A 17,383-nucleotide genomic window follows, 5' to 3' on the forward strand; every position below is an offset into this window, starting at 1 on the left:
TATGGTTGGAAAGTTGAGAAAATCTTCTTATGGTGGTTTTGAGTTCCTCCTGGTCGTTATTGACAAGTTCAGTAAGTGGATCGAGGCCAAACCAGTGAGAAAAGCTGATGGTGCTACGGCACTGAAATTTGCTTGCAGCCCCATGGTGAGATACGACATCCCACATAGCATCATCATAGACAATGGCAAAAAACTTTGCACAGGGAGGGCTGAAGGAGTAGTGCCGCGATATGGGGATCCGACTAGACCTTGCCTCCATGTCACATCCACAATCTAATGGGCAGGTCGAGCAAGCCAATGTCCTTATACTAGGTGGACTTAAACCTCCCCTTGAAGAATCACTGCAACGTGCAGTCGGAGCTTGGGCGGAGGAGTTAGATTCTGTTCTGTGGAGTTCACGAACAACCCCTAACAGATCAACTGGTTTTAAGCATTTTTTCCTAATATACGGATCTGAAGCAGTGTTACCCTCCGACATCATCCATGATTCTCCGCGAGTTTCCACCTACAATGAGAAAAATGCAGATGAGGCTCGACAGCTATCTGTTGACCTGCTCGAAGAAGCTCGGAACTTAGCTGACAAGCGCTCCACCATCTACCAGTAGAAGCTCCAACGTTATCATACCGTCGAATTCGGAACCGCTTGTTTAAAGAAGGTGACCTGGTTCTCCGCCTTAGGCAGGTTAAAGAGCATAAGTTACAATCTCCATGGGAAGGACCTTTCGTCGTGAGAAAAGTGCTGCACAATGGATCCTACTATCTCATTGATATCCGCGAGTTGAAGGATAGACCTGCTAATTGGCATCGAAACGGCAAGAGCGGGGATCCGGGTGACATATACGATGAAACATGCCGTCCTTGGACTATAGCACAGCTACGTCCTTTCCACATTTAGCAAAATTTTGCATTACATACTTTGTAATAGTTATGATACATGATCACTGAAATAAAGCTTATGGTTCACTATTTGAGTCTTTTACCTCCTTTAATTGTTCATTTTTGAATCGCGTATGTTTTCCAACAAAAACCGCATAGCTGGATGTTTCCGCCTAGGCGCGTATAATGTTGTGATTTTCAAAACCGTCCACTAGGACGTAAGCTTAAGTTTTCTGGACTATGAATTTTTTGTTGCAAACTTGTGGATTCCTAGTAGCGCCTTCTGGCACCTAAGGTTGGGGGCTTATTTCCGCGGTTATTGACGGATTTGCCATTAGGCTCCATCGCTGACGGCGGCCTCTTTCCGGCTAAGGGTCTTCCGGCTCGCGGAAGATCAAGCATGTAAGCCGGAGAATTCAAAAGCCAGCACTTGCTTCAAATAAATAAGAAACATGCATATAGTTAAAACGGTAGCAGGATAAGTATTTCCGCCCACAGCATGCATCGTTTCCCCTAGCTACTTCAAATACATTAAGTTTTATTACAAACCCTCCAAGGGGACAAAATATTGCAACTTAATGTTTTTTCAGGTTTTTCACTCCGAAGAATCCGGCTTATCTTCTTCGGGGGCATGGAAGGTGCTGTCCTTGCCGGATTCGTCGCCATATTGGCTAGCGCCGGACCCGGAGCCCTCTTCCTTGTCTTCCTCCTCTTCTTCGGCGAACCCAGCTGGAAGCTCATTCTTCTCATACCACATCTCGTGGTTTACACGGTTGGAGAAGAGAGTATCAAATCCGCAGGTCTCCGCGAGGAGTTTCTTGACATTGGTGTCCTTGGGAACTCCGGCTGCTAGGTTCGCAAAGTCCAATGAAGGAACGTGTGCTTTGTACATAATCAGGACATGGGCGGTGACACCGCGGGCAGAGGACTCTTGCCAGTCCCTGATCAGATCCGGCACCATTGTCATCATCTTGGTCATGGTGTCTATGACCTTGGTGCGGGCCTTCTTCAGGGACAGCTTCACGGCAATCTTCCGGAACGCTTCGATCAGATCCTCAATGGAGTTTCCGACTTCCTCGTAAGCTTCAGTGCGGGACAGGCCGTTGTCCTTGCTCCGCTCAAATCCAAGCAATGCTGATATGCAAAAGCAGTCTAATCATTTTCTGGATAAGAGAACAAAGAGTAATGGATGCATGCTGGAACGCAAACTCAAAACATTTTTTACGGAAGATGATGTTGTCAATCTCCGCAGCTTCCGCCTCGGCAGACTTCAGTTTGGTCGTCAATGGCTTAACCCTGTTATTGCTAGTTTTCAGTTTTTCCGCCATCTTCGCCATGGCTTGCTCGTTCTTGGTCTCCAGCTCCTTTTTTGAGTTTGATCTCATTAAGATGAGACTCTTTGAGAGTGTTCTGGAGAGACTCGTGCTCGGTTTGCGGGTCTCGAGCTTGGCGTAAACTTCGTCAATGGACGAGCGTTGGGCAAGAAGGTCTGGAACGCGGAAGAAAGTTTAGTGCAAAATACATTATCACACGTAAGCAAGGCGGAACCTGCATCATGACGGAGACATACCTTGGCTGGCTTTGAGGCATCCTTTGAAGATCTCAATCGTCAGCTGGTTCTCCGCCTCTTTTTTGCTCAGCCTTTTGATCTGGCTCTTCTGCTCTAGCATCACCTTCTACATGTCCTCATGGAGCTGGCGGGTGTTCTGTGAAGCAAATGAATGAATTGTTAGCCGGAAATCAAAATCTAGGCGGCTAGACGCAAAGTCAAATATTTATTGTGCTAGAAAATTTCAAGTTTCCGCCAATATACAAAATAGTAATACAGCAACACAACACTTAAAGAATCGACCTAACTCTTTACTCGAAAAGATGTGTCACCCAATGCTTGGGGCTAGTGTTACCTTGCGAACAGTTTGTGCTTCACGAAGAAGACGCGGAGCAAGTCTTCCAGATCCGCCAACTCTTGTTGTTCAGGATACAGGTCCCCCCATACTTCATTCATCAAGTTTGTTATTTCCTTGTAGCGTTGATGAAGTGGAGCTTTAGGGAGAACCGGAAAGAACTGAGGATGCGTGGCAGGCGTACCATGGACATGACTCAGCATTAACTTATTTGCGGCATTATCAACCAGAGCTTCAACTGAGGTATTTTCTCGCTCTTCGGGAATAGGCTTGGAAGAGGAGTGATACGTCTCCAACGTATCTATAATTTCCGATGTTCCATGCTTGTTTTATGACAATACCAACATGTTTTGTTCACACTTTATGTCATTTTTATGCGTTTTCCGGAACTAACCTATTGACGAGATGCCGAGAGGCCAGTTGCTGTTTTCTGCTGTTTTTGGTTCCAGAAAGGCTGTTCGGGCAATATTCTCGGAATTGGACGAAATCAACGCCAAACCTCCTATTTTTCCCGGAAGGCTCCAGAACACCGAAGGAGAGTCGGAGGAGTGCCAGGGGGGCCCCACACCCTAGGGTGGCGCGGCCCAAGGGGGGGCGCGCCCCCCTATGGTGTGGCCAGCCCAGGCCCCCTCCGACTCCGATTCTTCGCCTATTTAAGCCGTCGTGACCTAAAACCTCGACACCAATTGACGAAACTCCAGAAAGACTCCAGGGGCGCCGCCGCCATCGCGAAACTCCAATTCGGGGGACAGAACTCTATTTCGGCACCCTGCCGGGACGGGGAATTGCCCCCGGAGCCATCTCCACCGCCGTCTTCACCGCCATCTTCACCGCCATCGCTGCCCCCATGATGAGGAGGGAGTAATTCACCCCTGAGGCTGAGGGCTTCGCTGTAGCTATGTGGTTCATCTCTCTCCCATGTACCTCAATACAATAATCTCATGAGCTGCTTTACATGATTGAGATTCATATGAGTTTTGTATCACAATTTATCTATGTGCTGCTCTAGTGATGTTATTAAAGTAGTTCTATTCCTCCTGCACGTGTGTAAAGGTGACTAGTGTGTGCACCGTGTGGTTCTTGTCGTAGGCTATGATCATGATCTCTTGTAGATTGTGGAGTTAATTATTACTATGATGGTATTGATGTGATCTATTCCTCCTACATATGCATGAAGGTGAAAGTGTGCATGCTATGTTAGTACTTGGTTTAGTCCTTTGATCTATCTTACACTATAAGGTTACCAAATATGAACAAATTGTGGAGCTTGTTAACTCCGGCATTGAGGGTTCGTGTAATCCTACGCAATGCGTTCATCATCCAACAAAAGTGTAGAGTATGCATTTATCTATTCTGTTATGTGATCAATGTTGAGAGTGTCCACTAGTGAAAGTGTAATCCCTAGGCCTTGTTCCTAAATACTGCTATCGCTACTTGTTTACTACTGCTGCATTACTCGCTTGTTTCATCGTTTTACCGTGTTACTACTGCTGCAATACCACCACCATCAACTACACACCATCAAGCTATTTTCTGGCACCGTTGCTACTGCTCATATATATTCATACCACCTGTATTTCACTATCTCTTCGCCGAACTAGTGCACCTATTAGGTGTGTTGGGGACACAAGAGACTTCTTGCTTTGTGGTTGCAGGGTTGCATGAGAGGGATATCTTTGACCTCTTCCTCCCTGAGTTCGATAAACCTTGGGTATCCACTTAAGGGAAAACTTGCTGCTGTTCTACAAACCTCTCGCTCTTGGAGGCCCAACAACATCTACAGAAAGGAGGGGGAGCGTAGACATCAAGCACTTTTCTGGCGCCGTTGCCGGGGAGGAAAGGTAAAAGGCACTCATACTCCGGTTCCAGGTAAAGTACTTTTCTGGCGCCATTGTGTTTGTGCTCGAAGCTATTTCCTTTAGATCCTGCAATTGCAACTTTTTGTTTCTTGTTTACACTAGTTAGGCATAATGGAAAACAACAAAAAAATTAGTGAGCTTTTTAATCTTTTTCCTGATTTAGAATTGTTTGATGCGAAAATTAAAAAACCTATGGAACCTTATTTGCATGCTAGTAGCGATGTTATTAGTATGAATGCAATTACTGCTAATGCTATGAAGAAGTCTAAGCTTGGGGAAGCTAGTTTTTGTGGTCTTTTTAGCTTCCCATCTTTAGGGGAGAAAATTTGTTCTGATAATGCTTTATCTCCCATATGCGATAACTCTAATAATGCTTCTGATATTTTAAATCCACCTGCTGAAAGTATTCCGTATAAAATACCCATGAAAATTATTGAACGTGTTATGGACAACCACTATAAAGGGGATGGAACTGTCCATCCTAGAGATCATTTACTGTTTTTGCACGAATTATGTGGGTTATTCAAGTGTGCAGGTATCTCTATGGATGAAGTGAGGAAGAAGCTATTCTCTGTTTCGCTGTCTGGTAAAGCAGCGCATTGGTATAAATTGTTGGAGAATAGGCATTCTCTTGGTTGGGAGGAAATTGCATCTCTCTTTTATTCTAAATTTTATCCTCCGCATGAAGTGCATATTGATAGGAATTATATTTATAACTTTTATCCTCGTGATGGAGAGAGTATTTCTCAAGCGTGGGGGGGATTGAAATCACTAATGCTCAAATGTCCCATTCATGAGCTCCCCCGTAATGTTATTGTTAACAATTTTTATGCGAGACTTTCATGACAACACAAGGACTATCTGGACGCGTGTTCGGAAGGATCTTTCACAAGCAAGGAGGTTGAAGCTAGGTGGGACCTCCTTGATCGGATTGAGGACAACGCTGAAGGATGGGAGAACAATGAAGGTAAAGAGTCAGGTATAAATTATGATTATGAATGCATTGAAGCTTTTATGGATACCGATAAATTTCGAAATATGAGTGCTACTTATGGTCTTGACTCTCAAGTTGCTGCAAATCTTTATAAAGCCTTCGCTTCTCATTTCGAATTGCCTAAAAATAATTTTGATAAGTATCATGAACCTTTTAAAGAGGCTTGCATGAAGAATGAAATTGTTGTTAATTATTGCAATAAGCATGCTCAAACTCCTAAGAATGCTATTTCCTATAAGCATGTTAATTTTTGTGGAATACATAGACCTTGTGGAATTAATCAAATGAAAGATGAATATTGTATCCATCATGCTAATGAAAAAACTAGAAAATGGTTTAGGGCTCTAGATGATCTTGGTAAAAAAGTTTGTGCCCTCTATCCTTTTATTTGTGAAGTTTGCCATGAAGTGGGTCATTTTAATTTTCAATGCTCCTCCAGTGATATATTGAACCCAATGAGTGCTGCAAATTTGTATTGTGATGATGAAATTACTCCTAATCAGCATGATGAACTTACTTTATTTTTGGGGTGTGAAGAATTGTCGAGAAAAATCTCTTTGTTACATATGAGTGATCTTGATATTGATGATGTCCTGCATGGGTGTTTTTCTTATTGCATTGATAATAGCCATACAAATACTTACATACAAAATATCTTAGAAGATGACACCTTGCCAAAATATGATAGGACTGCTGTGTGTTTTCAACTAATTAATGAAAAGGAGGGATTCCCCCAAGTTTCTTCTATTGTTTCTGAAAGTAAATCAGGTTATGCGGACAAGCCACCCTTCAAGCCTCTTCCACCTAAAGAAGGGAACGAGGAGAAGGAAGAGAAGAAGAAGAAGGGAACGAAGAAGAAGAAGAAGAAGAAGAAGGGGAATAAAAAGAAAGAGGTAACATCATATCCCCGCGTATATGAGATAACAATAGGTAACCGTAAGTATGTTGCTCCTAATGATTATTGTGATAATGAATCTGAATATGATGATCTTCCTATGCCCTTTACATACATTAGCAATCATGATTTGAATGAGCACACTACTTTTGATATTGCAAATCTCTGGGAAATTAATTCTGAAAATGATGACAATGTGCCTCCGATCTTTGATGATTATTATAAAGAATGCTATGATATAGGTTCTAACTATCCTTATGAAACTTGTCATAGTCATGATTGGATTACCAAAAACAATTCCCTTAATAGGCAACTTGTTTACCATATTCAAATTCTTGATAATAATCTTGCTCCAATTACTATTAATGAGAATAACTCTTCTTATGCCAAATTTAATGATACTTCTATGCATATGAACCATGATAAGAATGTTTTAAGTGATGGGTATATTGTGGATTTCATCAATGATGCTACTGAAAGTTATTATGAGAGAGGGAAATATGGTCGTATGCATCTTAATAATATTAAGTTTCCCCTCTTTATGTTGAGAATCTTGAAGTTACTCGTGTTTTATCCTCTTATGCTTGTCACTTTGTTCTTCATGAATTCATTTGTGTACAAGATTCCTCTTCATAGGAAGCATGTTAGACTTAAATTTTTTTTTTTGAATTTGCCTCTTGAATGCTCTCTTTTGCTTCAAATACTATTTCTTGCGAGTGCATCATTAAAACTGCTGAGCCCATCTTAATGGCTATAAAGAAAAGAACTTCTTGGGAGATAACCCATGTGTTATTTTGCTACAGTAATTTGTTTTATATTTGTGTCTTGGAAGTTGTTTACTACTGTAGCAACCTCTCCTTATCTTAGTTTTGTGTTTTGTTGTGCCAAGTTAAGCCGTTGATAGAAAAGTAAGTACTAGATTTGGATTACTGCACAGTTCCAGATTTCTTTGCTGTCACGAATCTGGGTCCACCTCCCTGTAGGTAGCTCAGAAAATTAAGACAATTTACGTGCATGATCCACAGATATGTACGCAACTTTCATTCAATTTGAGCATTTTCATTTGAGCAAGTCTGGTGCCATTTTAAAATTCGTCAATACGAACTGTTCTGTTTTGACAGATTCTGCCTTTTATTTCGCATTGCCTCTTTTGCTATGTTGGATGAATTTCTTTGATCCACTAATGTCCAGTAGCATTATGCAATGTCCAGAAGTGTTAAGAATGATTGTGTCACCTCTGAATATGTTAATTTTTATTGTGCACTAACCCTCTAATGAGTTGTTTCGAGTTTGGTGTGGAGGAAGTTTTCAAGGGTCAAGAGAGGAGGATGATATACTATGATCAAGAAGAGTGAAAGCTCTAAGCTTGGGGATGCCCCGGTGGTTCACCCCTGCATATATCAAGAATACTCAAGCGTCTAAGCTTGGGGATGCCCAAGGCATCCCCTTCTTCATCGACAAATTATCAGGTTCCTTCTCATGAAACTATATTTTTATTCGGTCACATCTTATGTGCTTTACTTGGAGCATCTGTATGTTTCTTGTTTTTGTTTTTGTTTGAATAAATGCTTGTGTGGGAGAGAGACATGCTCCGCTGGTTCGTATGAACACATGTGTTCTTAGCTCATAATATTCATTACGAAGGTTGAAACTGCTTCGATAATTGTTATATGGTTGGAATTGGAAAATGCTACATGTAGTAATTGCTATAATGTTTTGGGTAATGTGATACTTGGCAATTGTTGTGCTCTTGTTTAAGCTCTTGCATCATATACTTTGCACCTATTAGTGAAGAAATACATAGAGCTTGTTAAAATTTGGTTTGCATGAGTGGTTTCTCTAGAGTCTAGATATTTTCTAGTGAGGTGTTTGAACAACAAGGAAGACGATGTATAGTCTTATAATGCTTGTAATATGTCTTTTATGTGAGTTTTGCTGTACCGGTTTATACTTGTGTTTGCTTCAAACAACCTTGCTAGCCTAAGCCTTGTATCGAGAGGGAATACTTCTCATGCATCCAAAATACTTGAGCCAACCACTATGCCATTTGTGTCCACCATACCTACCTACTACATGGTATTTCCTGCCATTCCAAAGTAAATTGCTTGAGTGCTACCTTTAAACAATTCAAAATTTATCACCTCTGATTTGTGTCAATGTTTTATAGCTCATGAGGAAGTATGTGGTGTTTAGCTTTCAACCTTGTCATTTACTTTTGACGGACTCTCATATGGACTAGTGGCACATCCGCTTATCCAATAATTTTGCAAAAAGAGCTGGCAATGGGATTCCCAGTCCCAAATTAATTAACAAAAATAGACACTCCTCCATGGTATGTGATTGTTGGACGGCACCCGAAGGATTCGGTTAGCCATGGCTTGTGTAAGCAAAGGTTGGGAGGAGTGTCATCATAATAAAACTAAAATAAAAAGGCACTCCTTCATGGTATGAGATTGTTGGCAGGCACCCGAGGATTCGGTTAGCCATGGTTTGTGAAAGAAAGGTTGGAAGGAGTGCCACCCAAAAATAAATAAAATGGGAGCCGCTCTTGGAAGTCCGGTTGGCGAGGTAGTTAGAGTACCCGCTACCATTCGTTGACAACGACATACACCTCTCAAAACTTTATTTTTATGCTTTCTTTATGTTTTCAAAATCAAAGCTCTAGCACAAATATAGCAATCGATGCTTTTCCTCTATGGAGGACCATTCTTTTACTTTCAATGTTGAGTCAGTTCACCTATTTCTCTCCACCTCAAGAAGCAAACACTTGTGTGAACTATGCATTGATTCCTACATACTTGCTTATTGCACTTATTATATTACTCTATGTTGACAATATCCATGAGATATACATGTTACAAGTTGAAAGCAACCGCTGAAACTTAATCTTCTTTTGTGTTGCTTCAATACCTTTACTTTGAATTATTGCTTTATGAGTTAACTCTTATGCAAGACTTATTGATGCTTGTCTCGAAAGTACTATTCATGAAAAGTCTTTGCTATATGATTCAATTGTTTACTCATTGCATTTACATTGTTTCGAATCGCCTCATCTCATATGCTTTACAATGGTATGATTAAGATTATGTTGGTAGCATGTCACCTCAGAAATTATCTTTTATCGTTTACCTACTCGAGGACGAGTAGGAACTAAGCTTGGGGATGCTGATACGTCTCCAACGTATCTATAATTTCCGATGTTCCATGCTTGTTTTATGACAATACCAACATGTTTTGTTCACACTTTATGTCATTTTTATGCGTTTTCCGGAACTAACCTATTGACGAGATGCCGAGAGGCCAGTTGCTGTTTTCTGCTGTTTTTGGTTCCAGAAAGGCTGTTCGGGCAATATTCTCGGAATTGGACGAAATCAACGCCAAACCTCCTATTTTTCCCGGAAGGCTCCAGAACACCGAAGGAGAGTCGGAGGAGTGCCAGGGGGGCCCCACACCCTAGGGTGGCGCGGCCCAAGGGGGGGGCGCGCCCCCCTATGGTGTGGCCAGCCCAGGCCCCCTCCGACTCCGATTCTTCGCCTATTTAAGCCGTCATGACCTAAAACCTCGACACCAATTGACGAAACTCCAGAAAGACTCCAGGGGCGCCGCCGCCATCGCGAAACTCCAATTCGGGGGACAGAACTCTGTTTCGGCACCCTGCCGGGACGGGGAATTGCCCCCGGAGCCATCTCCACCGCCGTCTTCACCGCCATCTTCACCGCCATCGCTGCCCCCATGATGAGGAGGGAGTAATTCACCCCTGAGGCTGAGGGCTTCGCTGTAGCTATGTGGTTCATCTCTCTCCCATGTACCTCAATACAATAATCTCATGAGCTGCTTTACATGATTGAGATTCATATGAGTTTTGTATCACAATTTATCTATGTGCTGCTCTAGTGATGTTATTAAAGTAGTTCTATTCCTCCTGCACGTGTGTAAAGGTGACTAGTGTGTGCACCGTGTGGTTCTTGTCGTAGGCTATGATCATGATCTCTTGTAGATTGTGGAGTTAATTATTACTATGATGGTATTGATGTGATCTATTCCTCCTACATATGCATGAAGGTGAAAGTGTGCATGCTATGTTAGTACTTGGTTTAGTCCTTTGATCTATCTTACACTATAAGGTTACCAAATATGAACAAATTGTGGAGCTTGTTAACTCCGGCATTGAGGGTTCGTGTAATCCTACGCAATGCGTTCATCATCCAACAAAAGTGTAGAGTATGCATTTATCTATTCTGTTATGTGATCAATGTTGAGAGTGTCCACTAGTGAAAGTGTAATCCCTAGGCCTTGTTCCTAAATACTGCTATCGCTACTTGTTTACTACTGCTGCATTACTACTGCTTGTTCTTCGCTTTCTTGTGTTACTACTGCTGCAATACCACCACCATCAACTACACACCATCAAGCTATTTTCCGGCACCGTTACTCTTTGCTCATATATATTCATACCACCTGTATTTCACTATCTCTTCGCCGAACTAGTGCACCTATTAGGTGTGTTGGGGACACAAGAGACTTCTTGCTTTGTGGTTGCAGGGTTGCATGAGAGGGATATCTTTGACCTCTTCCTCCCTGAGTTCGATAAACCTTGGGTATCCACTTAAGGGAAAACTTGCTGCTGTTCTACAAACCTCTGCTCTTGGAGGCCCAACACTGTCTACAGGAAAGGAGGGGGAACGTAGACATCAAGGAGGCGTTCTTGCCGGAGTCCACGGTCCATTCCGCATCGTCATCAATATTGATAACTTCTTTCTGGCTTGGAATGGCGGATGACGAGGGCTTCGGAGGAACCTCAACCTTTGGCGTGATAGGCATCGAGGCAGGAGAGGGCTTGGGTTTCTTCTTCTGCGGCTTGGCACCGGCAACCTTACTGCATGATTGGAGAAGTAAGATATTTTGCAGTTTTAAAGGTAGCATGGAAAAGTCGAGTCGAAGGATGGGTTGTTACCCAGACTTGGTGAAGAATTGCTCGATGCCACCTTGTTTGTTGTTGTTAGTGTCAATTTATTTGAGTTGGAGTTTAACCTTTTCAAGCTTCTTGGTGATCTTGGCGCTGGGGGACTCGCGGGGGCGTTTGGCCTTGGACGCGGAGGCAGATCCTCTTTTTCGCTTGGCGGGAGGAGCGGCTTCAGTATTTTCTGTGTCGGACACGGCCTCCGAGTTCGACGACACAATTTGTGGATTCCGAATCAAGATCCCAAGATCTTTCTCCTCAAGAGAGTCAAGCTAGCGTCACGGCCGGTTGACCGGGCTGGGCACCGGCCTGGACTTCTCCTCTTCTCGCGGATGCCTCCCGCTCCTCCCTCGCGCATTCATGGGATGTCTTCTTGTCCAGCTCCATGTCTAGCTTCACGTCCATCTTCTTGTCCAGCTGCTCCTCTCCTCCTCGTGTGATGCTTGCTCCTTCTTCATACCTGATCATACATAAGTAGTACGAATTAGGCAGTATAAAGTTCTCATCGATCAAAGTATCACTTAGGAACAAGTTCACCTGTTGTTTAAGTAGCTTCGCACGGGCTCGTGTCATTGGTTCAATCCTAACTTCATTGGACTTGAGCTTTACGCCAGGATCATCTTCAACTTGTAATGACGGAGGTAGTAGTGAGGTAGGGATGTCCTCATCATCTCCCCCCCTTCAAAAGGCATCGACCTCGACGCTCCAAGGTCTTCTCTGTCATGTGGTGTCAAATCAGCAACATTGAAAGAATTACTGACACCAAACTCATCAACTGGAAGATCTATCGAGTATGCATTATCATTGATCTTGGCAAGCACTTTGTAAGGACCAGCACCACGAGGAAGTAACTTGGACTTCCGCAGCTTCGGGAACCTATCCTTGCGAAAATGTACCCATACCATATCACCAGGCTTGAACAATATCTCCTTGCGCTTCTTGTTCATCCTTTCAGCATTGCTCTTGCCTTTCTTCTCTATCAACTCTTTAGTCTTCACATGAATCTTTCTCACAAAATCTGCCCTCTTGGATGCCTCTATATTGACTCTCTCATGTATGGGTAGAGGCAACAAATCAAGCGAAGTAATGGGTTTGAAACCATACAGCACCTCAAAAGGACACAACTCTGTGGTAGAATGTACCGCCCTGTTATAAGCAAACTCCACATGCGGCAAACAATCTTCCCACTCCTTCAGGTTCTTCTTTATCATGGATCTCAATAATTGTGATAATGTTCGATTCACCACTTCAGTTTGACCATCAGTTTGGGGATGACAAGTAGTACTGAACAATAACTTCGTCCCCAGCTTTCTCCACAGCATCTTCCAGAAAGTAGCTCATAAACTTCACATCACGATCAGAAACAATAGTCTTCGGGACTCCATGTAGACGTGCAATCTCCCTGAAAAACAGGTTAGCAATATGCGACGCATCGTCGCTCTTGTGGCAGGCAATAAAGTGTGACATCTTAGAAAATCTATCCACTACCACAAAGATAGAATCATGGCCTCTTTTAGTACGCGGCAAACCCAACACAAAATCCATATTAATGTCTTCCCAAGGTGTAGTAGGTGCCGGTAAAGGAGTATACAAACCGTGAGGATTCAGCTTGGACTTGGACTTGTTGCAAGTAATGCACCTCTTGACATACCTGTCCACGTCCCGCCTCATCTTTGGCCAATAAAAGTGGTCAGCTAGCATGAGTAGCGTCTTCTCACGCCCAAAGTGACCCATCAAACCTCCAGCATGTGATTCCTGCAATAAGAGCAAACGCACAGACGATTCTGGAACACATAGTTTGTTAGCTCTAAACAAAAACCCATCATGTATGTGATATTTTTCCCATGCTTTACCAAGAGCACACAAGCGATATGGTTCAGCAAAATCATGATCAGTAGCATACAAATCACATAGTATCTCTAAACCAGGAATTTTAACATCAAGTTGAGTTAATAGCATATTCTTCCTAGATAGAGCATCAGCAACAATATTATCTTTTCCCTTCTTATGCTTAACAATGTATGGAAACGACTCAATGAACTCAACCCACTTAGCAAGACGCTTATGCAAAGTAGATTGGGCTTTCAGATATTTCAAAGCTTCATGATCAGAATGTATGATAAATTCTTATGGCCACAAGTAATGTTGCCAAACCTCAAGAACTCTAATTAAAGCATACAATTCTTTATCATAGATAGGATAGTTCAACTTAGCACCAGAAAGTTTCTCAGAAAAATATGCAATTGTTCGACCCTCTTACATCAACACACCACCAATTCCAATACCACTAGCATCACATTCAATCTCAAATTGCTTATTGAAATCAGGAAGTGCAAGCAACGGTGCAAAAGTTAACAATCATTTCAGTTCATCAAATGCATGATCTTGGGCTGCGCCCCACTAAAAAACAACACCTTTTTTAGTCAAGTCATTCAAAGGTGCAACAATACTACTAAAGTTGGGCACAAATCTTCGATAAAACCCAACTAGACCATGAAAACTTCTTACTTAACTCACATTCATGGGAGTAGGCCAATTTTGAATTGCTTCAATTTTAGACACATCTACTTCTACTCCATGGTTAGAGACAACATAACCCAGAAATATGACCTTATCTTTGCAAAATGTGCACTTCTCAAGATTACCATAGAGTTTATTATCACGCAACACTTGCAAAACATGTCGAATATGTATAGTATGATCAGATTCATTGCGGCTGTAGATTAATATGTCATCAAAGTATACAACCACAAACTTGCCAATAAAATCACGCAAAACATGGTTCATCAGTCTCATGAAAGTGATAGGTGCATTAGTTAAACCAAAAGGCATTACTAACCACTCATATAAACCAAATTTTGTTTTAAAGGTTGTTTTCCATTCATCCCCTTCTTTCATCCTAATTTGATGATAACCACTTCGCAAATCAATTTTAGAGAAAAAAATAGCACCACTCAATTCATCTAGCATATCCTCTAAACGGGGAATAGGGTGACGATATCGAACAGTAATGTTGTTTATCGCTCTACAATCTACGCACATACGCCATGTACCATCTTTCTTAGGAACTAAAATAACAGGAACAACACAAGGACTAAGGCTTATGCGGATATAACCATTGTCGAGTAGCGCTTGTACTTGCTTTTGTATTTCCTTCGTCTCTTCGGGATTTGTTCTATATGGCCCCTATTGGGTAGCGAAGCTCCGGGGATCAAGTCAATTTGATACTCAATACCACACAATGGTGGTAGTCCTGCGGGTACCTCCTCCGGAAACACATCGCCGAATTCCTGCAAAACATTAGAAACACCAAGAGGAAGAGGGGTTATGTTGTTAGAAACCAAAACTGTACCCCTGTACAAGAGCACAAGAGGCATGGATGTAGGATCCTCACTAAATTCTCTCATGTCTTCTTTGGTGGCTAATAAAACTAAGGAATTCACTCGCTCACTTTTCGTTATATCACTCACGACATTACAATTCTCTCACCTATCTATAGGTGCATCCTCCAAGTTGACTTCAACTTTCTGACGAGGTTCATTGACAATTTGTTGTGGTGACATAGGTTGTAAGTTTATTTTCTTGCCTTTGAACTCCAAGTGATATGTATTGGCACGGCCATTGTGTTGCACAGAACGGTCATAGAGCCAAGGCCGACCCAATAGTAGGTGACACACCGTCATAGGAACCACATCAAAATCAATGCAATCCTTATACGGTCCAATCTCAAATTCAACACGCACCATGTGGTTTACCTTCATCTCACCATTGTCGCTCAACCACTGAATATAGTATGGATGCGGGTGTGGTAGATACTTCAACTTCAGCTTGGTACACAACTCCTTCCTTGCTAAATTGCGGCAACTCCCGCCATCAATAATAACCTTGCAAGCCTTGTCAGGACCAACTAAAGCATTTGTTTGGAACAAATTGCAGCGATGAGTAGATGCACTAGGCAACACATTAAGAGCACGCTGAGACACAACAATAGTGCAAGCATCAGACGGATATGCATCTTCACCATCAGTGTCATAGTCATCATCTTCTGGAGCATTAGGATCAACATCATCTCCAGTCTCATACTCATTGTCCTCATTAACGATCATAACTTTGCGGTTAGGACAATCTCTCTTGAAGTGACCCTTTCCACCACATGTATGGCAATTCATATCGCGGTTGCGCACAGTAGACATGCTAGAACCACTCGAACTTGCAGCAGTTTCGGGCTTCTTTGTGTTGGACACATTGGAGACCGGTGATGACCCACAAGTATAGGGGGTGTATCGTAGTACTTTCGATAAATAAGAGTGTCGAACCCAACGAGGAGCAGAAGGTGTTGACAAGCAGTTTCGATGAAGGATTCACTGTAAATGCTCACAGACAAGTATTCAGGGGGTTTTGATATTGCAGATAAATAAAGTACAAGTAAATAAAATGCGAGAGTAATAGTTGCAGCGAGTGGCCCAATCCTTTTTAGCACAAAGGACAAGCCGGTTTGTTTACTTATAATGACCAAACGTTCTTGAGGACACACAGGAATTTAGTCTAGTGCTTTCGCTTAATATAGTCGATTAATCTTCATTGTTTTGATAAGTGTTGTGTGGGTGAACCTATGCTAATGCACCGCCCTTCCTAGGACTAATACATACTTGTGATTATACCCATTGCAAGCATCCGCAAATACAAGAATGTAATTAAGATAAATCTAACCACAGCCTTAAACTCTGAGATCCTGCTATCCCTCCTGCATCGATATACCAACGGGGGTTCAGGTTGCTGTCACTCCGGCAACCCCACAATTAGCAAACGAATACAAGATGTATTCCCCTAGGCCCATAAAGGTGAAGTATCATGTAGTCGACGTTCACATGACACCACTAGAAGAATAACACCACAACTTAAATATCATAACATTGAATATTACTCAACATAGTTCACTGCTAACATTTAGACTTCACCCATGTCCTCAAGAACTAAACGAACTACTCACGAGACATCATATGGAACATGATCAGAGGTGATATGATGATGAATAACAATCTGAACATAAACCTTGGTTCAATAGTTTCACTCAATAGCATCAATAACAAGGAGTAATCAATACCGGGAGAGTTTCCCCTACCAAACAATCAAGATTCAACCCTAGATGTTACAGCGGTGACGAGGTGCAGCGGTGGAGATGGCGGTGACGATGGTGGAGATGATGGTGATGATGATCCCAATGAAGTCCAGCTCGATGGCGGTGACGATGGCGTCGATTTCCCCCTCCGGGAGGGAATTTCCCCGGCGGATTTCAGCTTGCCGGAGAGCTCTTTTCTCTCAGGTGTTTTCCGCCCCGCAGAGGCGGCTGTGTCTATTCGCGATTATTCTCTGGAGCTTAGGTTTTCGGGGAGAAGAAGTACGCGAAAGAGAGGCGGCCGAAGGGGGCTGTGGGCCCCCTCCCCACAAGGCGGCGCGGCCAGGCTAGGGCCCGCGCCGGCCTATGGGGGGCCCATGGCGGCCCTCCTCGGCTCCTCCTTTTGGCTGGCTCATTCTTCTGGACGAATAAGATCTTCGGTGTAATTTCCGTCAATTATTGATCTCCAGAAATATTGCATTCTGACGGTGCTTTTTCCAGCAGAATCCTGACTCCGGTGAATGATCCTCCAATAATCATGAAACATGCAAAATAGATGAAATAACATAAGTATCATCACTAAATATGAAATATATCAATGAATAACAGTAAATTATGATATAAAATAGTGATGCAAAATGGACGTATCAACTCCCCCCAAGCTTAGACTTCGCTTGTCCCCAAGCGAAACTGAACTCAGTAAACAAGACCACATGTTTATGGAGTGAAGAGTCGACAAATAAAATACGGACAAGAATCATCATATTAATTCACACAAT

The 17,383-nt window shown here is 42.5% G+C and overlaps 1 protein-coding gene across 1 annotated transcript; it reads left to right on the forward strand.

The window, feature by feature from the left end:
* Positions 1 to 230: 230 nt before the first annotated feature.
* Positions 231 to 605, forward strand: LOC127347429 (uncharacterized). The gene has a single exon (XM_051373619.1). It carries the CDS (start codon positions 231 to 233, stop codon positions 603 to 605), a length of 375 nt encoding a protein of 124 aa, XP_051229579.1.
* Positions 606 to 17,383: the final 16,778 nt, after the last annotated feature.

This window comes from Lolium perenne, chromosome 4 (genome assembly GCF_019359855.2).
Source record: "Lolium perenne isolate Kyuss_39 chromosome 4, Kyuss_2.0, whole genome shotgun sequence".
NCBI lineage: Eukaryota > Viridiplantae > Streptophyta > Magnoliopsida > Poales > Poaceae > Lolium > Lolium perenne.

Excerpts from the sequence above, each read along its gene's own strand:
- LOC127347429 (XM_051373619.1), top strand. The coding sequence starts at position 231 with ATGGGGATCCGACTAGACCTTGCCTCCATGTCACATCCACAATCTAAT.